Raw genomic sequence first — 24889 nt, 5'->3', positions numbered from 1 at the left:
ATTCTTACTTTTTTCTCAGAATTGCATGATATAAACTTGCAATTGCGAGTTCTAAAGTCAGATCTCACAGTTATGAAGAACTCACAAATCTGACTTTTTTCAGAATTGTGTTATATTAACTCACAATTGGGAGTTATAAAGTCAGAATTGCAAGATATAAACTCACAAATCTGACTTTTTTCTCAGAATTGCATGATATAAACACAATTCTGAGAAATAAAGATAGAATTGAGTGATACAAACTTGCATTTGCGAGAAAAAGTTAGAAAAGTCAGAATTCTAAGTATATGTTTTGCAACTCTGACTTCATTTCTCAGAATTATGAGATTTATCTTGCATTTGTGACTTTTTTTCCTCATAATTCAGAGAAAAAAGGCAGAATTAAGTCAGATTGCGAGAATTACAGTCAGAATTGTGAGATAGAAACTTGGATTTCCAAGAAAAGTCAGAATTACGTAATTTCTCAGAATTTCTCAGAATTGTAAGATAAAATGTTGCAATAACGTTTTTTTATTCAGTTGCGGTAAAAGGCTTCCATAGTACTGAGTGAAAATTTTATATGGAAAAAAAAGCATTTTAGCATTTTACATAAAAAGTTTGAAAAAAATGACTTGTTTTTAGACCAAACTCTATGGGAGTTTTACATTACAAAATAATGTAGGTGCAAACTTACTGATGAATTATTTTGTGGAAATGTTTGAACCCAAATGTAAAAAAAAAAAAAAAAAAAAAAAAAAAAAAAAACAATTATTGGAGTACATTTTACAAGAAAATTATGTCTTTCTACATCAAACTTTCCTGATTAATTCTGTGTGTTACTTTCCATTTTTTTGTAATTTATTTACTGTTCAATTTACTAGCAATTTCTGAGTGAAAATTTTCTAAAAAAAATTTTTTTTTTCCAATTTAGTCTGCAAAAATAATTAATAATATTATTATATATAATATAAAATAATTAATATTCATATTTAGCATTCACTATTAGTGAATGTGAACCATTGATTTGTGTTGTTGTTTAAACTGTTCAATGTTAAACTATTAATCTGCATATCATTTTTTAAAAAAAATCTAATTACACATACAATCATAGTTTAACATGCAATGTCTGGCGATGCTGCATATCTATAAGTCATTTGCCAATGATGTTTAGAACTTTAAAACCAGTGTGATTAAACTAGTAATTGCCCAATTTCACAAGAAAAGCAAATTCCTTTAATCAAGAATCAAGTCGACCATCAGATGTATTGTGTGATGTGAATCTCCTGCTGGGATGTAAGCCTGCTGTTAAAAGAAAAACATTTGAGACATAAAAAGTCTTGTTGAACACTATCTGCCTTTTAATTGGTGGTTCAGAGGGCCAAAGAAATTCCCTTGAGAAGCAGCAGCACTTTAAGAAGTTTATATCTTTCTAGTGAAGATCTACCACTCACAAACGTGAGACTCAAACTGCTGCAGCACTGCCATATTCACATTCATTTGCATAATCACATAAGTAATGATCTTTCTGAATAAGACGAAAGCCAGTTTAGCATTAAGGACAGATGCTGTCGGCTCAGGCTACAGACAGATGTCTTAGATCAGTGTCGCAAACAGATGTTATCAGCATTGGTGTTACTTTTTTCTTCTCATTATATAATTGACCCAGTGCGAGAAAACTCAATAACATCAGAACGATTTCAAAAAGTCACTGAATAGTCAGAAGTTTGTTCTTTTTACTATGCAGTCTTCCTTCCGGCATTATTTTTCTTTATAACTCAGCCTCGACTAGTCAGTGGAGAGAAAGCTTGAACAAATTACTTGGATGGAGAATAGATTTAAAATATGATTGCATTTCACCAAAAGATTGTGGGAATTCTATGCTATTGATTTTTATTTAAACTCAAAGTTTAAATTTGTGGAAAGTTACTTTGGAGAGATCGCAATCATTTTCATGCCATTACAATTTTCTACACATCTGTTGTCTGAAAAAGCTTGCAAAAATTAAATCCCTGGTAAGGCTAGAATTAAATGTCTGAATATGAATGTTGCTTAAAGGAGAAGTTCATTTCCAGAGCAAAAATTTACAGATGATGTACTCACCCCCTTGTCATCCAAGATGTTCATGCCTTTCTTCTTAAGTCGTAAAGAAATTATGTTTTTTGAGGAAAACATTTCAGGAAATGTCTCTATATAGTGGACTTTAATGGTGTCTGCCAGTTTTAACATCCAAAATGCAGTTTCAATGCAGCTTCAAAGGGCTGCATGCAATCATTTTTCAAAATGTCATGTGTGTGGAAATATTACAAACTCTATAAACATCCGTTAACAGAGGCAAGAGATGCTGAAGATGCACGCAAAGAGGAAAAAAAACTGTAGCAGGCAGAGCAAGATCAGGGTTCACAATGCACGAAATATTGGAAATATCATCCTAAATATTGAAACGGGAGTTTATATAAATGTATCTCTGAGAGGAACTTACTGTTTTAAGAAAAGTTAACATTGGGTTTTCTTTTCATTTGCCTCTGTATAATGCATTTAAAATAGGGTTATAAGCATAAGCACAGCCCTGCTTTGTTTACAGTGGTAGCCAAGGAAACATAACATCACTGTTATTATTCCATAAGCGCCACCTGCTGGCAAAGACTGAAATTTGCGTTCTCCGTCTGCTGTTTTTCCCTAAAGCATCTTTTCATTTGTAATAAAATAATAATAATTTTTGAACAAACAAACAATGTTTGAACTTTATATTTGTTAGGCTAGTAGGTTTTTCTGTGGTAGTGAAATTGTACAATTTAATTGGTATGTATAATTTTGGTGTCATATTAACTTATTTATTAAAATAAAAGATAACATGGGTCAAAAACAATGATAACAGCAACTAATTTATTTTTTTGTGCAGGGCCAGTGAAAATTTTGACCGGGCAAGTAAAAATTTGAACCACTGTAGAAAAAATCCTTAGTGTTAAGCCCTGTATATACTTTTTTTTCAATTATTTTATTTTGGGGGGGTTTTATGGCTTTTTTATTAGATAGGACAGTAGAGAGCAGACAGGAAAGTATTGGGTGGAGAGAGTGGGGTGGGATCAACAAAGGACCTTGAGACAGGAATCGAACTCGGGTCGCCACGAGCACAGTTGTGCTATATGTCTATGCACTAACCACAAGGCTATCAGGGCCGACAGCCCTGTATATACTTTTTAACCTCAAATGCTTGTCTTGTCTAGCTCTGCCATGCACGTATGCACTCTGTGTAATCCTGGTCAATACATTTAGGGTAGGTCAAAAAACTCCCATCTCATTTTTTCGTCCAACTTCAAAATCATCCTACATCACTATTTTGTAAATGTATTTGTAAAGGGCATTTGACCTTCTTTGCATTTTCACTTTGTAAACACTGGGTCGGTACTTCTGCAGCAATGTAGGTTGATTTTAAAGTTGGAGGAGAAAATTAGATGGGAGTTTTTTGACATACCCTAACTGTATTGACCCGGATTACACAGAGTACACATGTGCATCGCAAAGCTAGGCAAGAACAGCATTTAAGGTTAAAAAGTATATAAATTGTATATTTTTTTTTAGAAAATTACCAATTGTTTTGGTAGATAAGACCCTTCTTCCTCAGCTGGGATCGTTTAGAGTCTTTTGAAGCTGCAATTAAACTGCATTTTGGACAATCAAACTTGCAGGCACCATTGAAGTCCACTATATGGAGATTATTCCTGAAATGTTTTCCTCAAAAAACATAATTTCTTTATGACTGAAGAAAGAAAGGCATGAACATCTTGGATGACAATGGGGTGAGTACATTATCTGTATGTTTTTGTTCTGGAAGTGAACATCTCTTCCAGATAGTTCACCCAAAAATAAAAGTTCTGTCATTAATTACTCACCCTCATGTCGTTCCAAACCTGTAAGACCTTCGTTCATCTTCCGATCACAAATTAAGATATTTTTGATGAAATCAGAGAAATTGTTGAATAAAATCATAATTTTTTTTTTTTTTTTTTTTTTTTTTTTTTGTGCACAAAAAGTATTCTCGTAGCTTCATAAAATACATACTGTTGAACCACTGATGTCACATGGACCTTTAACAATGTCCTTACAACCTTTCAGGGCCTTGAATGTTGTAGTTACATTTTTGTCTATGCAAGGTCAGAAAACTCTTGGATTTCACCAAAAATATCTTAATTTGTGCTCTAAAGATAAATGAAGGTCTAACAGGTTTGGAACGACATGAGGGTGAATAATTAATGACAGATTTTTCATTTTTGGGTGAGCTATTTCTTTATAAAACTATAAAATAGTAAAGTGGACTTGTCTGTGAATTTAACATCTCTGTGTGAATATGTCTCATGGGATTGATATAAAAGGATTGGCGATTCTTCCACAGGCAAGTTTTTCCAGCAGCTTACAGAAAGAAGGGTAAAATGGGACTAAAAATATCAGTGAAAGGATGGAGAATAGAAATAGTATGGCATCCCACAGAGTTTCTCATTTTTTTCCGCACATTCTCTGGAATTTTAAACGGGTTGCAATGCGGAGTGCAATACACATTGCCTTAACCGAAACTGTCAGGTGACTGCAGAAGAGATAATGCGAATATCAGCCTGTATTGGATTTATCATCTGATAAAACAGCATTGTGAAAAAATGTGAAATAGGCCTCATTATAATGAGGTCCAAAAATACCAACCACTAATAAACAATTTCTTGGCTTCCTATTGCAGGGGTAAAAATATTGAAATAAATATTATTTTTTTGACTTTAAATGAATAGTTAACTGAATTTAAATTACTTAGAATTAAGTTTGAAATGGGGAAAAACACAAACATAAAAACTGCTAGCAGATATGTTGCAAGCAAATATTCATGAGAGCTGCACTGGGTGTGATGAGAGGAAACAGCAGTAGTAAATCCCTACGGGTGATCTATTCCCAGCGCTGAATTGATGGCGGTAAAAGTGCATTTAAATTCTCAGTGCCCAAGCAGACAGGGAGTCTTGACACAGACATGAAGGGAGAGGAAATTGCAGAAAGGAGTTGGAATCATCTCCTCCCAGCTCCTGTGCCCTTGATCTTGATTGAAAATGCCAAAGGACAGCATTCAAAGTCATCAACTAAGAAGGGCTGGCAGTAAATGAATGTGAATGCGACCGCGGTCGGGCTTGTCACAATCATCGGCAAATGACCTCATTATAACCCAGGCCGAATGCCGACAAAATTGCTCTGTGTCGCACACGGCCCTTTTCCCTTCTGTTGTTTACATTTATGGATGTAGATTTGTGGCTTCGTTCGAGTTGATTTATTGTTTTGTTCTAGATTTAATATAAAATATTTCCTCTCACAGTGACAATGAATGTTACAATCATTTACATAGGTTCATATTCAGGGCTCTACGGTTTGTACAACTAAACTTGACACAGCATTAGATTACCAGGAGCGTCTGAAGAAATCAAAGTGTTCAAAAACACATCACTATTTAAGAAAATGGAATTTCTGATATACAAAGACCACGTAACGGAGAACAAATGGTGAAAGAATCAGACATTCATGCAGTAGAGCAATCCGTCTTCGGCTCACGTTGTGAAATATTGCAAGTAAGGCCTAACTTTCAGAGCAGCTATGAATAAAAGAACTTCAAAATTGTTCTGTTCGTAATGGCGTTGCATCATCCAGTCTTCATGTGTCATCAGTCATGACAAAGACGGTGCTTGACTCAAACTGCAGTATATGGTGAAGTAAAGGCAATATGTCTCATTCAGGACTTTGGGAACAGAACCATAAACGAATAGAAAATAACAACATAAATTCAAACCAAACTGTCTGTCTTTCTCAAATCCATAAGTCCATTAGGAGTCGTCTTCGGTTTTGATGACGTGAAAAAGCGTGACGTTGAAAATGACCTGATGTCCGTTGTTCCAGGCGTAAAGCGCCCGCTCTCGAGCATTGTAGTCGAGCATGGAGATGTGAAAGTACTGGTTGTGGAACGGGATGTCAATGTACTCATACGTCGAGGTCTTTGTGTTGTACGAATAATACACCTTGGCACCGGTCAGGTGGGAATTGGTGATGTAGAGCGTGCCGCAGATCATGAAGGACTCGCCTGCGTTCCTTTTGGAGTATTCCGTGTTCCATGTCTGGAGAACTTCCAGCGTCTGCGGTTCTAATTGAGAAATCACAATGTTTCCTGCATTCTGATTGGTGGCGTATACAGCCCACAAACCCAGCTCGTCCGCCATTAGATCGATGTCAGAGAAGCCTCCCCAAGTGTAGGGGTAGACGTTATGGAAGCCGGCGTACTCCAAAGCACGTTGGGCGAGAACCCGTCCGGTCTCAAAGCTGTATTTGACAATGATGTTGCTTTGCTCCTTGTTGTAGTATAGAGAGCCATTGTAGACAACATGGTTGGTTCCGGCCCATTTAAATGGAAGGTAATAGGTTCGCGATTCCAGGCCGGATATGAAGTCTGCGATGCTTTTGTACTCTCTAACCACCTTGCTGTTGGTGTAAGTGTCCATGTACCAAACCTGTGGGAATATGACATTTAACAAGCAGGTGTTAGTGATCCTGAGGAGGAAGAAGATTAATGAGATATATGGCAGAACAGAGTGAAGAACATCGCAGAACTCACCCGGTTATTTCTTGGAGATGCTAGAGGGTCGGTCATCCATGCGCCAAACCGCGTTCCAGATGTCTTTATAGTCACAGGGCCCGTGATTTTCATTAATTTCCCACATGCTGAAAAACAAACACTCTTATTTTAATATCATCATCTTCTCTTTTTCAAACGTCTGATTTTGCAAAAGCAATTTCATGCTTTCTAAAGACTGCTGCCTTTGGTGCATGTGAAAAACAACAGCAACTCTTAATGATGTACTAGCTTGGTGTATCCAACCCCCAGTACTAGGATGTAATTATCAGAAATATTAATAACATATTGGAACATCTGTTGAATTTGCCTAACCAACTTATTAATACTGTAAGGCTTTTTAGCACTTTATCTTCAGAATCACAGGTGTTATTTGAGGACTGCTGAAAACACATTGTTATTTAATTGCAATGAAATAATTAAATTGCAATACAGAAAAATATGTGACTTTTTTTTATTTTGCTTTGAGCAGGATGTTTTATTTTTTAACTGAGACATCACTTTGTGGCTTTATTTAGCAGGCTGTACTGTAATGCACTTTAAGTAAAAGTAATTTAGCGTATTAAAGGAGTAGTTCACTTCCAGAATAAAAAATTCTGATAATTTACTCACCCCCATGTCATCCAAAATGTTCATGTCTTTCTTTCTTCAGTTGAAAAGAAATTGAGGTTTTTTGAGGAAAATATTCCAGGATTTTTCTCTATATAGTGGACTTCATTGGTGTCCAACGGGTTGAAGGTTGCAGTTTCAATGCAGCTTCAAAGGGCTCTACACGATCCCAGCCAAGGTATACTACTAAAAATGTAAATTTATATGCTTTTTAACCACAAAAGCTTGTCTTGCACTAGCTTGACCTCACGCATTACGTAATCACACACACGTGATGCAGGCAGAAATACCAACCCAGTGTTTTCAAAGCGAACGTGCAAAAGAAATTCAAATGCGCTTTACAAAAAACAGTAAAACTGGAGTTTTTCGCCCTACAATACATTTAAACCAAAGTACACAGATGAAGAACTAACCATTTGTGACTTTTCCAACATAATTACGCAATGCGTGAAGACACGTGTACGCATTGCATAAATGTTTTTTTTATTTTTTGAAGAATTACAGATTGTTTCACTAGATAACACCCTTGTTTGTGTAGAGGGATTGTGTAGAGCCCTTTGAAGCTGCACTGAATCTGCATTTTGGATCTTCAATCCATTTCTTTTCTATTGAAGAACACTATATGGAGAAAAATCCTGGAATGTTTTCATTCAAAACCTTAAAATTTCTTTTCGACTGAAGAAAGAAAGACATGAACATTTTGGTATGACATGGGGGTGAGTAAATTATCAGAATTTTTTATTCTGGAAGAAACAGGAAATGTTTCTTAAGCACCAAATCAGCATATTAGAATTATTTCTGAAGGATCATGTCACAGATAACTGGAGTAATGGCTGCTGAAAATCCAGATTTGCCTTCACAGGAAAATATATGACAGAAAAAAGTTATTGTACATTAAAATAATAATTCACAACATCACTGCTTTTGCTGTATTTTTGGTAAAATGCATGTGAAATAAATTGTAAATGTTTTGGAGCAGTATCGCTATAGCTATAATCATTCAGACAGATGCCTTTGGCTGTTTGGACCCGTCTTATCATTTTTTGAGCATCCTGCCTGCCAAGAGTGTAGCACTTTTAAAGATAGCATGTCACATTGAAAACAGTGCAACTAAAGTTCAAACACTGCATTTTATTTACATTGCTTCATCTCAGTCTACCTGTTTTTAAATGCAAAAACCCATCTTATGAAAACACCCCTTAAAAAATCTAATTTGGGAAGGTAAGCCTGATAGCAAATTAATCATGTTGGTCCTTAAACGAAATGTTCAATCAATCATAGCAGAGTACATATAGACGTTTTGAAAGAACATTTAGCAAAATGTAGGGCTGCCCCCTAATAGTCAACTAACCGTTAGTCGACAAGAAGATGCTTGGTTGACCAAAATTTTATTAGCCGCTTAGTCACAGAAAAAAAATTCCACAGGAAGTGGCGAAGTCACGCAGTTCGTGACGGACAGATCGTTAACGGCTGATCTATGTGGTAAAACAGTACATTGGGCAGGACATCCAAACGCTCACCTATAATTCATCGACCTCAAATATTGCTTTTCATCTGAAAGATTGTAGTAGCAACTTTACATGGACCCTCAATGTAATGTTAACCTAAAACAAAGTGCGCTATTTAAGTCTCTGTGCGGAGCTGAACAGTAGCGCGCTCACTGCATGACAGATGGAGGCGCCGGTGTGCTCACTTGCTCTTAAAACACTGTCATTTTTAGTCATCCAGATAAGAGTAATACATCTTTAAAATCTGTTAAGACTACATTTATCTGTGCGCACTCAATATAACAACGAAACGTTATGCTTTTGTAAAATACAACAAACAGTACGTTCTTTTTGTTGTCCCTTTTTGCTGTGAAACTTCGAAACTCTGTGTATACTTGCCTTACAGACATGAAAAATATAGAGAGTGAAAAGTCTACTTTTAAATGAACCAATTCAAATAGAAAACAAATGTTTTCGGATTATGAATCAGTGTCGTCAACTTCATCTCTTAACCCGAAGAAAAGAGAAAGCACTAGTATTAATAAATTATTAAAATGTTAATGCAGTCTGCTTACTGTTTTTGCGTGCACTTGAATGCGTGTTATGCTCAGTTAAAGGCTCATTATTATGATTTATGTGGTTTATTAAAAAACGTACCACTAATAGTTGACTAATGCTAAAAATGGACGACTACTAGTCGACCAGAAAAATCTTTAGTCAAGGGCAGCCCTATAAAAAAGTGAAACAAAGTTGTAGAATATTGCGCTTTAAAATGACACAAAAATGCTTTAACTGTGCATAGCATAGTGGAGTATACGTACTGAGTTTGCTCATGCAGTTTCGTAGGCGACTGTCCAAGCTGAGGACTCTCTGATAGAGCTGCTCGTAGTCATAAGCTCCCAGCTCCTCCTGGATGCCCGTCAGCACGGCAGACAGATTCCTGATTTCCTCTTTGAACTGAGAGATCAGCTTAGCATCTGTTTTGTACTGCTCTAGCACAGGAATCAATGGCTGGAGTTCATCCATGCGATCTTTCAGCTCCTGTAGACATACACACCCACACAGATGTTGTTACGCTTGACACGTTGGTCGCAGTAAACAACGTTTAGCTGTAAAACACATTCCATTTTGTAATTATAGTAAAATTCTTTACATATATTTCACCTTTTGACATAACACATACAATATTCATGTCTAATGCTGATGTTAGCATTTCCATCAGGTTTTTTGTAACCTAATAAAAACGTACCTTAAAGTTTCTAGCCATTATAGTTTTTCTGTCCTCTTCAATTTGCCGGAACTTGGTCCGCAACCCTTTCATTTGATTTTCCATTTTCATGACATACTGGAAATCACGCTGCGTGCGCAGATTTAGGACTTCGATGGATTGCGACATGTTCTGCACCTACAAAAACAGAAGTTAGGAATAAATAAAAATCAATAAAAATAAATAAATACAGTTGAAGTCAAAGGTTTACAGAAACTGCAAAATGTTAATTATTTTACCAAATTAAGAGGGATCATACAAAATGCATGTTATTTTTTATTTAGTACTGACTTGAATAAGATATTTCACATTAAAAGACGTTTACATATAGTTCACAAGAGAAAATAATTGTTGAATTTATAAAAATTACCCTGTTCAAAATTTTAAATATGCTTGATTCTTAATACTGTGTTGTTACCTGAATGATCTACAGCTGTGTTTTAGTTTTTTTTTTTTTAGTGAGAGTTGTTCATGAGTTCCTTGTTTGTCTTGAACAGTTAAACTGCCTGCTGTTCTATAGAAAAATCCTTAAGGTCCCACAAATTCTTTGGCTTTTCAGCATTTTTGTGTATTTGAACACTTTCCAACAATGACTGTATGATTTTGAGATCCATCTTTTCACACTGAGGACAACTGAGGGACTCATATGCAACTATTACAGAAGGTTCAAACACTCACTGATGCTTCAGAAGGAAACACAATGCAATAAGAGCCGGGGGGTGAAAACTTTTGAACAGAATGAGGATGTGTACATTTTTCTTATTTTGCCCAAATATTATATTTTTTCAGTTAGTACTGCCCTTTAGAAGCTACAGAAGATTCTTACATGTGCCCCAGAAGACAAAAAAAGTTAAGTTTACCCTGATCTTCAAATTCAAAAAGTTTTCACCCCCCGGCTCTCAATCCATCATTTCTTGAACCTTCTGTAATAGTTGAATATGAGTCCTTCACTTGTCCTCAGTGTGAAAAGATGGAGCTCAAAATCATACAGTCATTGTTGGAAAGGGTTCAAATACACGAAATGCAGAAAAAACAAAGAATTTTTCAAGGTAACAACATAAGAATCAAGTGTAGGTAAACTTTTGGACAGAGTCATTTTTATAAATTTAACTATTATTTTCTCTTGCGGAATATATGTAAACGTTATGTAAAAAATGTTATTCAGGTCAGCACTAAATAAAAAATAACATGCATTTTGTATGATCCCTCTTATTTTGGCAAAATAATTAACATTTTGCAGAATTTCTGCAAGGTGTACGTAAACTTTTGACTTAAACTGTAAATACCGCATAATGTTTTCAACATTGATAATAAGCAATGTTTATTGAGCAGCAAATCAGCATATTAAAAAAGATTTCTGAAGGATCATGAAGACTGGAGTAATGGCTGCTGAAAATTCAGCTTTGCATCACAGAAATAAATTACATTTTAAAATATATTCAAATAAAAACAATAGTTAGTTATTTTTATTGTAATAATATTTCACAATTTGATACAGTTTTACTGTATTTTTGATCAAATAAATGCAGCCTTGGTGAGCACCAAGACACCTTTTCACCAAAAAAAACAAAAAACAAAAAACAGCATTGAACTGTAATGTTAACTAATCTACAATATTTGAACTTTTGCACCAGTAAATGGTAATCCATAGATAATTTCAATTAATGGTACTTTTTTGTTCATTTTGTTGCTTGACAGCAACTGGTCACCATTTTTTATGGAAAACAATACATTACTTGGTCGCCATGAGAGTGAGTAGATTAATTTATTTTTGTGTGACCTATCTATTTCACCTCAGCAGGTCTGCGTAAGACGTAATGGGAATCACTTTCCAAAGACGTTTCTTTGCATACGCTATGGATAAACTGACTACAATTAATGAATCTTTAAAAAGGGGCCGATAAAACCCCCCCCTGCGCAGTCGCTCCAATCTCACTGTGTTTGTCCCCGTCAAACGGTCTGATTAGCTACCTTGACTGGGGAGCGAGAAAAACGGAAATCCATGAATCATGAATGAATGGCGTCCTCTGTAGGCCCGACTTTTTTTCAGGCTATAAGGAGAATGGAAGCGTTAATAAATGTACATATCAATATTAACGGCAGTCAAGCTCCCGCTGGATTGAGGCATGTATCATTTATCATAAAATCAGGTATTAATGACCTGCATAAAATCAGCCTCTTGCGAACACAGCTGAAGCACCCATCAGCGCTTTTTATTTTTTACTTGTGTGCATATGTGTTTAAAGGTCCTAAGTGGAAATGAGACTGATAAAAACTGATGGGGGAAGGGAATATGTAATGTGTGATTGAAAGGCTCGGAAAAAATGAGCAAAAGGACAAGTGTGTGTGTGTACTGTATGTGTGTGTGTGCATTCATGTCAGTGTTAGTGGCAGGCTACAGTAGCTCCTGAAATGTGCGAGTCCCTAAGGCAAAACAGTACATTAGTTGTCCACACAATATATACTAGCCAAATGAAGCCTGTGTGTGTGTAGATAGAAAGAACAGAAAGCGAGAAGAAATGCAGAGAGGATAAAACGTGCTATTATTAGGCTTTGTAATATTTAGAATATTCAAATTATTTTTGTAATGCATGTGGTATTGATATTAAACTAGGACAATGTTAATGATTATAATATGCCATTTTATTAGCCCATTAAAAGCATAGTTCCCCCTAAAAATGACAATTCCGTCATTAATTACTCACCCTCATGTCATTCCAAACCCGTAAGACCTTCGTTCTTCTTCGCAACACAAATGAAGATATTTTTGATGAAATTTGAGAGCTTCTGACTCTACATAGATAGCAGAAAGGACATCAATAACATTGTCCAGGGGACATCAGTGGTTCAGCCGTTATGTTATGAAGCTAATTGAATCTTTGTGTGCAAAGAAATAATATATAGCAACTTTATTCAACAATTTCTTCTTTTCTGTGTCAGTCTTCGATTTGCGCTTATGAGAGTATGACTTGCATTGCTGTCTATGCAGGGTCAGAAAGCTCTCGGACTTCATCAAAAATATCTTAATTTGTGTTCTGAAGATGAACGAAGGTCTTACAGGTTTGGAACGCCACGAGGGTGAGTAATTAATGACAGAGTTTCCAAAAGACCATCCCAGTAGACTAGATTTTCACCTTTTTATGTATGAGAACATGAAGACAAAGATATTCTAATAGCATTAAATATCTCAAGTATTCAGTTGCAAAAATTAGAGTTGTAAATTTAAATAATTGTGTGTAAATATGTATTACTGTTCAAAGAGAGAATTTTTGGTCTGTAAGAATCATCTTTTCCTCACCAAGACTGCATTTATTTGATCAAAAATACAGTAAATCAGTAACACTTTGAAATATATTGAAATTTAAAATAACTTTTTATATTAGTAAGTTTTAAAATGCAATTTATTCCTGTGATGTCAAAGCTGAGTTTTTTTAAGCAGCAATTACTCCAGTCTTTATGTTGTCACACAATCCTTCAGAAATCAGTCTAATATGTTTATTTACTGCTCAAAAAACATATTTTTATTATCAATATTTTATTATCAGAAACAGTTGTGCTGCATAACTATTTGTGCGGAAACAATAATCCATTTTTCAGGATTATTTGATGAACAGATGGTTTAAAAGAACAGCAGTTATTTGAAATCTTTTTTTTTTTGTATGTAAAATTATTTACCGTCACATTTTATTTATTGCTAAATAAAAGTATTTATTTATTTTAGTGCTGTGAAACGATTAATCGTGATTAATCGCATCCAAAATAAGTTTTTGTTTACATAATGTATGTGTGAATACTGTGTATATTTATTATGTATATATAAATACAAACACATACAGTATATATTTTACATATTCATATAATTGATATTATATAGAAATATATTTAATCTATAAAAACATATTTTCCCTAAATATATGCATGCATATATGTATAATAAATATTCAGTACACACACATTCATTATACAAACAAAAACTTTCATTTTGAATGCGATTAATTGCAATTGATCATTTGACAGCAAACTCTTATTGATCCCAAACTTTTGAACGGTAATGTATATACTGTAAATATTTTTTCTCCAGTATACAGTGTGATTGAGATATATATGACATACATCAGAAAAGTAAAGAAGTATGATATGTGTGTGTTTATGCATGAGACCTTCTCCAGCAGCTGTCGGAGCTGTCTGCTTTTGGCATCCCTGGAGCAGAGGTTTTGTTCCGGTGCGACCACAGTGCAGATACAGCGTCCGTCAGCATCCTGTGCCGAACTATACACCTGCCATCCTTCCTTAGGACCAATCGTCTGCAGAGACACACACACACATGTACTTTAAAAGACTGGTTCGACCAAAAAAATGACAATTCTGTCATCACTCATCCTGATGTCTTTCCGAAACAGTATGATAAGACTTTGACAGTATGACTTTCTTCTGCTCGAAAGAGAAAGCTGCTTTCCATAGTCTTTTCCATGCAGTTACAAAGAACAGGGACATTAATGGCACAAAAAGCACACTAAAGCACCTTAAAAGTACTGTGAAATTATCTGTCTTATTCACCTTATTCCAAAATCACCTTAAAGGGATAGTTCACTCAAAAATGTAAATTCTGTTTTTAAAGGAGAAGTCCACTTTCAGAACAAAAATTGACAGATAATGTACTCACCCCTTGTCATCCAAAATGTTCATGTCTTTCTTTCTTCAGCTGAAAAGTAATTATGTTTTTTGAAGAGAACATTTCAGGATTTTTTTTTTCCATATAGTGGACTTCTGTGGTGTCCCGAGTTTGAACTTTCAAAATGTAGTTTAAATGCGGTTGTAAATGATCCCAGCCTAGGAGGAAGTGTCTTATCTAGCAAAACGATTGGTTATTTTCATAAAAAAATAATACAGTTTATATACTTTTTAATGTCAAATGCTTGTCTTGTCTTGCTCTGCCTGAACTGTTTTTTCCGGTTCATGACAGTTAGGGTATGTCAAAAAATTCCCATCAACTTCAAAATCGTCCTATATCACTGTTTTACCTTTTTTGTTAAGGGTGTTTTATCTTCTTTGCATGTTCACTTTGCAAAGACTGGGTTGGTACTTCATCAGCGATGTAGGATGATTTTGAAATGATTTTTGAAGTTGAGGGAGAAAATACGATTGGAGTTTTTCGACATACCCTAACTGTCTTGAACTAGAATACACAGAGTTCAGGCAGAGCAAGACGAGATGAGCGTTTCAGAATAAAAAGTATTTAAATTGTAGTTTTTTAAATGAATATAACCAATCGTTTCGCTAGATAAGACCCTTCTTCCTCGGTTGGGATTGTTTACAACCGCATTTCGGATTGTTTGAAGCCACATTTAAACTACATTTTGGAAGTTCAAACTCGGGGCACCATATCAGTCAATTATATGGAGAAAAATCCTGAAATGTTTTCTTCAGAAAACTTAATTTCTTTACAGCTGAAGAAATACATGAACATCTTGGATGACAAGGGGGTGAGTACATTATCTGTAAATTTTTGTTCTGGAAGTGGACTTCTCTTTTAATTACTCATCATGTCATCCCAAACCCGTAAGACCTTTGTTCATCTTCGGGACACAAATTAAGATAATATCTAAAATCTAAAAATTATTGTTTGTGGATTGGGCATTGGTACTTTTCATAAAAATGGCAAGGAAAACTAGGCAAGATGTCAAGATTTTCAGTGAGTTTCCATCTATTTGTTGCACAAAACTATCATACAGTATGACTTCAAAAGACTAAATATTTCACACAAGTCATACGGACTGCTTTTATGGTGCTTTTGCGTCCTTTTTGAAGTTTGAGAGCTTTTAAGCTATGGCAGAAAAAGTCATACTGGTTTAGACTGACATGAGGGTGAGAAACTGAGTGAATTTTTATTTTGGGGTGAACTGTCCCTTTTACTTATCATTGAACTCATTTATTTTGCTGTAGGCAGGTAAATATGACAGATTTTATCCACCGAACGAGTTCAAGGGAATGTCGTTGTAAATTATTTTTCTTGTGCACCCGTTAGATCACCTTTAACAACAAGACTACGGCACGAATGCTAAAACCCACGGTTGTTGTTTATATGAAGCGCACAAGGGCCTTGCTAACTGTTAAAGGCTTGTTTTTGCCGAGTGTAACAGTCAAGCAGACGAGCCATTACCCCCAAATGGCAGTTTCTCAGGAGATGAATAAAATAAATCGCTTGGGTGGACTGAAAAGCCAAGGAGACCACATCATAAACCTGCTTTTATCTATTGGAAATCTGTCTAATACTGGACCCCAGTGCACGTGACATCATAAAGTGGGTGTGTCCCTGTCAGTCACAATAATGCCAGTGTTCTCCCGCTCTAATCCACTTGCGCTGTAACTGATCCAATTCTCCAGCTTTGATGTATAATTTGTACAGTCGAGTCTGAGAGTTGATATGCGAGACATGTAACTGTGCGCTCAACGGATCCACAAATACAAGCAGGGCTTAGAAAATAAACAAAAACAATACAGGAAGAAAGAATTGGGATAGCGAAAAGACAGAATGGAAAGCCATAGGGAGGTTTTGAGGGCTCACTTGAGAGGACAAACTGATAAGCTGAGGACAGAGGCTTCCCATGTCATACATGCATGTGCACACACTCATTTTACTGCCGCCATCCTTGACTGCCTCTGCTTCTTATTTTTTTTCTACCACTGTCATATATTTTCAATTTCTTAAAAACATTTTCTTCTCCATATACTGAGTAACTTACATTGTAGACACTGCTCCGTCAACGAAGATTAACTTAGCCAAAGCATCACACAGCTGCATTACTTAATCATTATTGTTGAACGAATCAAATTAATTAACTGAATCACTGAATTGTTTCTTTCTGAATGAATATGTGCTTTTAAAGAATCAGTTGATAACTCATTCATAAATGTTTGGTACAAATTGGTACATGTATGATTCAAAGCCTCACTCATAAAAATGGTTACTTGTTTTGATCCTGAATTAATCTGTTTTGAACAGATTTTTGGCCACTAGCTTCATTCTCAATGAATTAGAGTTTTGAATGAATCAGTTGAGTGAATAATGACTCACTTATAAAGACAGTCACATCTTTCAGTCCTGAATGAACTGGTGTTTTGAACAAATTACTTGAGTGAATCTGTTGACTCGCTCAAAAAGATAGCCACTAGTTCTTTTCCTAAATGAATTCCTACATTTTTTTTTGAACAAATCGGTTAAGTGTATAATTCAATGACTCACTCATAAAGACTGTCTTGCTTCATTCTTGAACGAACAGGTGTTTTGAACAAATCCGAATCAGTTGAGCGAATCGAGACAAATCTGTTGAGTGAATCTATTGACTCACTCATAAAGATGACCACTAATTGAATTGGTGTTTTTGAATCAATCGATTAAGGGTATAATTCTGTGACTCACTGATTAAGGAAGTCTTGTTTCGTTTCGGAATAAATGTTTTGAATGAATCAATTGAGTGAATAATGACTCACTCATAAAGACAGTCACATCTTACAGTCCTGAATGAACTGGTGTTTTGAACAAATTACTTGAGTGAATCTATTGACTCGCTCAAAAAGATGGCCACTAGTTCTATTCCTAAATGAATTCCTAAATTTTTTTGAACGAATCGGTTAAGTGTATAATTCAGTGACTCACTCATAAAGACTGTCTTGCTTCATTCCTGTTCCTAAATGAATTCCTAAATTTTTTTGAACGAATCAGTCAAGTGTATAATTCAGTGACTCACTCATAAAGACTGTCTTGCTTCATTCCTGAATGAAGTGTTTTGAATGAATCCGAACCAGTTGAGCTAATCAAGACTCTTTTATAAAAGTGGCCACCAGTTTCATTTCTGTATGGTGTTTTTAGAATGAATCGGTTGAGTGAATGGTTACTTCTTCATAAAGGTGGCCACTAGTTTCATTCCAAAATAACTTAGAGTTTTGAATGAATCAGTTGAATAAATGATGACTCACTCATAAAGTCACATCTTTAAGTCCTGAATGAACTGGTGTTTTGAACAAATCCGTTGAGTGAATCTACTGATGACCTAAATGAATCTAAAGATGACCACTAATTGAATTGGTGATTTGGAATCAATTGATTAAGGGTATAATTCTGTCACTCACTGATTAAGGAAGTCTTGTTTCGTTCCTGAATAAACTGGAGTTGTGAATGAATCAGTTAAGTGAATAATGACTCACTCATAAAGACAGTCACATCTTTCAGTCCTGTATGAACTGGTGTTTTGAACAAATTACTTGAGTGAATCTACTGACTCACTTAAAAAGATGGCCACTAGTTCTGTTCCTAAATGAATTGGTGTTTTTTTAATGAATCGGTTAAGTGTATAATTCAATGACTCACTCATAAAGACTGTCTTGCTTCATTCCTGAACAAATTTTGAACAAATTAGTTCAGTGAATGGTAACTTATTAATAAAGGCGGTCATTAGTTTAATTTCTAAATGAATTGATGTTTTGAATGAATCAGTTGAATGAATGATGACTTACTCATTAAGACGGTCACATCTTTCAGTCCTGAATGAACTGGTATTTTGAACAAATCATTTGAGTGAATCGATTGACTCACTCATAAAAAATGGCCACTAGTTCCATTCCTTAACGAATTGGTATTTTTAAATGAACCAGATAAGTGTATAATTCAATGACTCACTCATAAATCAATCTTACTTCATTTCTGAATAAATTGGTGTTTTGAACAAATTAGTTCAGTGAATAGTGACTCATTCATAAAGACAGCCATTAGTTTAATTTCTAAATGAATTGGTGTTTTGAATGAATCAGTTGAATGAATGATGACTCACTCATAAAGACCGTCACATCTTTCAGTCCTGAATGAACAGGTGTTTTGAACAAGCTGAGTGAATCAATTGACTCGCTCATAAAGATGGCCACTAGTTTGATTTCTAATGAATTTGTGTGTTTTTTGTAATTAATTGGTTGAGTGTGTAATTCAACAACTCACTTATAAAGGCAGTCTTATTTTATTCATTACATTGTGGAGTTTTTAACGAATCTGAATGTTGTTTTTTGAAAAAAAAAGTCAATTGACTGATTGGTGACTTGTTTATAAAGGCGGCCACTAGTTTTATAAATGAATCAGTTGATGGAATGATGACTCATAAAGATCATAAAGACAGTCACGTCTTTCGATCCTGAATGAACTGGTGTTTTGAACAAACTGGTTGAGTGAATCAACTGACTCGCTCATAAAGATTTCCACTAGTTCTGTTTCTAAATAAATTGGTGTTTTTTGAATCAGTCAGTTAAGTGTATAATTCAACGACTCACTCATAAAGACATTCTTGCTTCATTTATGAATGAATAGGTGTTTGAACTGTGGCTTGTTTATAAAAGCAGCCACGTGTTCTATTTCAGAATGGAACATGTCGCCACCTTCTGGTGAAACTGTATAACTTGCATAAAGAATGACTGAAAAAGTCCTTACCACTAATGCAAAGACTGACAGCCTGTCTAAACCAGTAGTGAAATAGCTTCTATTCTGCATTGCAATATTTTTTGAAATAGAGTAATTTATGATAAATGCAGTGTAAGGCAGTTATACATGTACCTTACATTACAACATCAGCAGTATCTCAACAAAGCACTTCAGTTATGAAATGATGGATTCTTTTACAGTCACGCACAGTACGACATTCACGTCCACTTCCATTTAAGTTGATGAAAACAAATCATGCACGCCATCCATCCAGAAAGATAGAACAGAATATATTACTACAGAGCGTGGAAGAATATACATTGACCATACAGCTACTGATGATCATGTCTTTTAAATGGACTCCCATTTCTGTCCTGATGGTGGAAATCATCATGTTTTCAAAAAGGTCTGTTATGACTACATTTAAATAGTTTGGCAGGAAATTTGATGATCACACACTAAATACAGCGATTTGTGATATTTGTACTGTGATAATTAAATACAAAGCAAAGAAAACAGTCCTCAAATCTTTTGTTCTCACTAGTATTTTGCTCTGCCAAGTGCTGATTTCAACAACACCTGTTTGAAAATTAAAAGGCTTAGCCTGCTGCTTAGAAATTGCAATTATTTTTTCTTTCTGTGGCTTGCGTACTCTAGCTTTCCTGTGCTCTGACCTCTAGACTATATCTCCATATCTGAGTGCACTTCTGAAAGCTAGCGAGGCATAGAAAGATAAAAGAAATGCTTTCATTCATTATCAGCCATCTTTAAAAAGTCTCAGCAATAAATCTGTAGAGGAAAAATTGAGGGTGTGGCAGTGTTCGTGCATAGCAGATTTATTATTTATTGTACAGGTATGAAGGTTTATTTCATTCATCATATGCATGTGAGCTATGGTTATCAGTACTGCAAAGGTGAATGAAAATACATGTATGCAGTGTGCGGTGACTTGTATTCATTCGTTGTTGTCCGTAATGTTCGGATTAGAAAAGTAGATAGTCAGCAGACATATCTCTTGAGATTTCATAAAGTCAGCCATGCTCCAGACATCATTTATTAATGTCACATATAGACTACGTCAATACTTTGGGTGTATTCTAGGTCAGATGACAAAAAAAACGATATACAAAGCAATGTTATTTTAGTTCCAACTATTAATTGTAATGAGTTTTATTTTTGTATTTTCTGTTTTTGTCATTTTTATTCGTTTTTTATTTTCAAGTAATGAAAGTGTTTATGGTTTTAGTTTTTCGTGAACGTTAATATCTCAAAACACCACATTAAGAATCATAATGACATTGGATCAATACATGACTGAATTGACTTTTCCATTCAGACTCATACAAAAACTGTCCTGCTATAAAACTAAATGCTGAATGCTAAATGAGGTAAAGGTTTGTATTATTATGGATCCCTCCATTGACATTAGAAAGCTGTGTCCCGTAGGTATGTAATGCAATTTGTCACCATAAAAAGCACATTTCAGCACGTCAAATTAATCATCATGAATCACTCATCCCGCAAGCAACAACACTGTAATTAGAAGCCCATTACGCTACTGTCCATTCAGTTTCATAGTCAAATAGCTCAAATACCCTCTTGTTGGGGGTCAATGGGGGATTTGCTATTTATTTTGCGTGCGCTTTTTTAGGATATTCTGAAGACTTATGTGGGGAGGTCAAAAAGCCAGCATAGTTAAACAAACGTTTTTGACTAAAAGCAATTCACTGTCTAGTCCATACAGACATACAGTATGTCTGTATGTGATTAGTTCACTTCAGCACCACGGCAGTGTGGACAGCTCCTGTCCGCCTATGACTAAACAGCTGAAGCACATCACCACACTTATTTTAGCACTTGTTACATCTCTTTCTTTTTTTTAATGAAGTATTTTTAAATGAAAATGTCATGCAGTTTTATATGAAATTACTGCATGAACTGCTTAAAAAATAAGTAGATTTCATAAAAATGCTATTTGGAAATTAAATGTTTTATTATTAAATAATTAAAAAATAATTACAAATAATTAAATAATTTATTATTATATTTATTGTTTTATTTTATTAATATTTTTAATACTAAAATTTAGGATAACCTTTTCATTTTTTTGTTGTTAAGGCTATAATCCAATCAAAAGGAATCCAACATAATGCAAATAAGCAGTTTTAAATTTACATGCATTTCAGTCCCATTCGTCCCCTTCCCAGAGTGCACTGGGGTGTGAATAATTATGGTTGCATTGTCTAACCATTTGCCAGTTTTATTTACGCTGCTTTTGTTGTCAACTGTTGGTTTGTGCATCTGTTTGTACCTAAAATTATCATTGTTGTTACCTTGTTTGGTTTCATCTGTGCGTTACGTTTTAGGTATTCCATGCATATTTTTTGTCATGTTTATGTGATGAATATTCATATGATGTTGTTATTAGACAAGCACTTGGCTTTCCAACAAAGGGAACAGTTTGCTTAACATCTGATATTGCATTATGAAAAATATTCTTAGTTAATTAATCTATTTCCTATTAACATGGAAGCTGTGCAACAGCAGAATTGTTTTTACATTTTTTTTTCTATTTGTGCTGTTGCTCATTTTAATTATTCACTTTTGTGGAGCCCATTTGATTAATAGTTTTAAACATTTTGTTTAATTAATAATATTGCGTTATATTGCTTCCTCTATCATTTTTACAGTGACAGGTTATTTTGCTTATTTACTGTGGTGGGCAGTGGACCAGAATTTAGCAATACACCATTATATTCACTGGCTGCTGAAATCATAAGTATGCGTCTTATGAATCCACACTGGCGACAATGTAAAAAAAATGCACATTTCTAATGCTTATACATATTTGCTGCATGTCACTTCATCTGTTTGTAACTCTCTAATGCATTCTTAGCAAAACTGGAAAACATCTGTAAAGACAAATGGTGCTTCATGCTTGAATAAGCCAAAGTTTATTATCTGTGGACCTCAGATGCAATAGATTTATTTTTCTATAACACGCACATACATAATACTGAGGACTCCAGTGTTAGAGGACCCTATGAAATTAAGTTAAATAATCTAGATTACATCTTTGAAGCCGCAGTAGACAACTTGCTGTAATTTAAAATAACAAATCATACATTTTCCACTAATGCAGACCGTTAGATACACCCATACAGAGAAACAAAAATCAAGAAATGCGTTATCCTAAAATCTTTTCGCTTGCAACTCATCACATGAACTTACCATGGATGGATACAGTCCGAAGACAATGAGGAAAAGCAGGGGTTTTAATGCACCGAACAGAAGGATCATGCTGTCACGGCTCTATCGCACTTTTCTGGCGTTAATATCGCGTCCTCGGCGTGGCAGATGATGCCCGAGCAGAACAGGGCGGATAGATCCACATTCATTACCGTGCTGCTCCGCCGCGCGAGCTCCCGCGTGCAGCCAATACTGAGCGCGCGCTGTCCAAAGTTACGACCGCACGCGCGTGAGGATTCAGCAGACACAGAGCAAGAGCATCCAACACCAAGGAGACCTTCACGGCGGATGTGACATCATTTGATTATTGCAAACGTTAACTTGTTGAGCAACGTTGGCGAGTGCATGCGGTCACTGCAGCGTCAACACACCCTGTAGTTCCAAATGGACGCAACACTTTGGTTATGTGAGCTGAAATGGTCATGTTGCCAGGGTCGCCTGTGGTGGAGCAAATGTATACGGCAAAAGTTCAACCATGCAGTTGGATACAGGCTACAATGGGGTCTGTTTTAAGTTTTTGGAATTAGATTTTTTTAATGCACAAACAAACAAATGTAAACGCCATTCTCACAGAACGTGGGTAGTGGAGGAAAACGCAGACGCGTTTTTAGGCGTCGCGTCATGGGCGAGATGCGGCAAAAAACGCTAGACTCGAGCGCAGCGGTCAAACGCGTCCGTTTAACGCGTTTACATAGAAAAACGAAAGAAATGTAGCCAAGGAAAAACAAGTTCTATGTGAAGGGCTCCTAAATGCACTATTCTTAGTAATTTACACGCTAAACAAAGCAAAAATGCTACCTGTTAACTGTAACTTACCTACTCATATTTTGCTAAACTTATATTTATTTTGATTTAACAGGAGAACACATGCAATTTTACTTCATATTATAGCAAAAAGATATTTTGTAAAGTAAAAACAAATACTTTAATAATTTAGAGCGAGAACATTTAACCCACAAATACATGTATGTCTACTTTTAGAGTAAAATATTTCTGAAGCAGCTTTAAAGGAATAGATAACCCAAAAATGAAAATTACCCCATGATTTTCTCACCCTCAAGCCATCCTAGGTGTGTATGAGTTTCTTCTTTCATACGAATATAATCAGAGATATATTAAAAAATGATCTGGCTCTTCCAAGCCTTATAATGGCAGTGAATGGGTGTTGAGATTTTGAAGTCCAATAAAGTGCATCCATCCATCATAAAAAGTACTCCACACGGCTCCTGGGGGTTAATAAAGGCCTTCTGATGTGAACATGCATTTGTGTGAGAAAAATATCCATATTTAAAACTTTAGAAGGACACAGGTGTAGTGTAAGCTCAGATGAGAATATGTGACCCTGGACCCCAAAACCAGTCTTAAGTAGCACTGGTATATTTGTAGAATTAGGCAAAAAATACATTGTATGGGTCAAAATTATACATTTTTCTTATATTCCCAAAATTATAGGATATTAAATTCATAGTTCTACCATAAATATATCAAAACGTAATTTTTGATTAGTAATACGCATTGCTTTTATTTTATTTATTTATTTATTTTTTTGGCACCCTCAGATTCCAGATTTTTAAATAGTTGTATCTCAGCCAAATATTTTCCTATCCAATGCATCAATGGGAAGCTTATTTACCCAACTTTCAGATGATGTACAAATCTCACTTTCACAAAATTGACCCTTATGAATGGTTTTGTGGTCCAGGGTCACATATGCCAGTCTCGAGAGAACCAAGTTTTGTTTTCTCCTCTTGGCTTATGTCAAAATCCTCCAACATTTTTCTGTACAAATCTTGATTTTCTACTTCGTATTCTTCACTGGTGTTTTGTTTTGCTGTCCTCGCTGCGCTTCCATGTTCATCACTTTCGTCTTCACCTACGTCCTATGTCCAGTCTGCTGAAACGCCACTCTCTTGTGAATGTGCGTACGACAGTTAGCGGAAACTAGAGATTACGTTTTTTTAAATATGGATATTTTTCTTACACAAGCACATCAGTTTGCTCCAGAATGTCTTTATTAACCCCCTGAAGCTGTGTGAAGTACTTTTTATGATGGATGGATGCACTTTATTGGACTTCAAAATCTCAACACCCATTCACTGCCATTATAAAGCTTGGAAGAGCCAGGACATTTTTTAATATAACTCTGATTTTATTCATCTGAAAGAAGAAACTCACATACACCTATGATG

At 35.3% G+C, this 24889-nt stretch overlaps 1 protein-coding gene across 1 annotated transcript; it reads right to left on the bottom strand.

Annotated features, from left to right (window-relative positions):
• Window positions 1–5454: 5454 nt before the first annotated feature.
• On the bottom strand, window positions 5455–23019 carry olfm3a (olfactomedin 3a). Its single transcript, XM_051097906.1, has 6 exons — window positions 22683–23019; window positions 14149–14292; window positions 9971–10126; window positions 9543–9762; window positions 6608–6714; window positions 5455–6503 (listed from the first exon to the last, which is right to left on the bottom strand). The coding sequence occupies exons 1-6, from the start codon at window positions 22749–22751 to the stop codon at window positions 5826–5828; spliced, it is 1374 nt and encodes a 457-aa protein (XP_050953863.1). The 5' UTR covers window positions 22752–23019; the 3' UTR covers window positions 5455–5825.
• Between the last annotated feature and the right edge of the window lie 1870 nt (window positions 23020–24889).

The sequence above is a fragment of the Labeo rohita genome, chromosome 24 (genome assembly GCF_022985175.1).
Source record: "Labeo rohita strain BAU-BD-2019 chromosome 24, IGBB_LRoh.1.0, whole genome shotgun sequence".
NCBI lineage: Eukaryota > Metazoa > Chordata > Actinopteri > Cypriniformes > Cyprinidae > Labeo > Labeo rohita.
Note: the sequence above shows the minus strand (reverse complement) of the source record. Positions and strands in the feature narration are given on the sequence as shown.

Bases quoted from the DNA above. Each gene is read 5' to 3' on its own strand.
- olfm3a (XM_051097906.1), bottom strand. From the start codon at position 22,751: ATGATCCTTCTGTTCGGTGCATTAAAACCCCTGCTTTTCCTCATTGTC. The intron at 14,293-22,682 runs GTAAGTTCATGT...GTGTCTCTGCAG, and splicing joins TCGGACTGTATCCATCCATG to ACGATTGGTCCTAAGGAAGG. The intron at 10,127-14,148 runs GTCTCATGCATA...CTGTTTTTGTAG, and splicing joins TCCGACAGCTGCTGGAGAAG to GTGCAGAACATGTCGCAATC.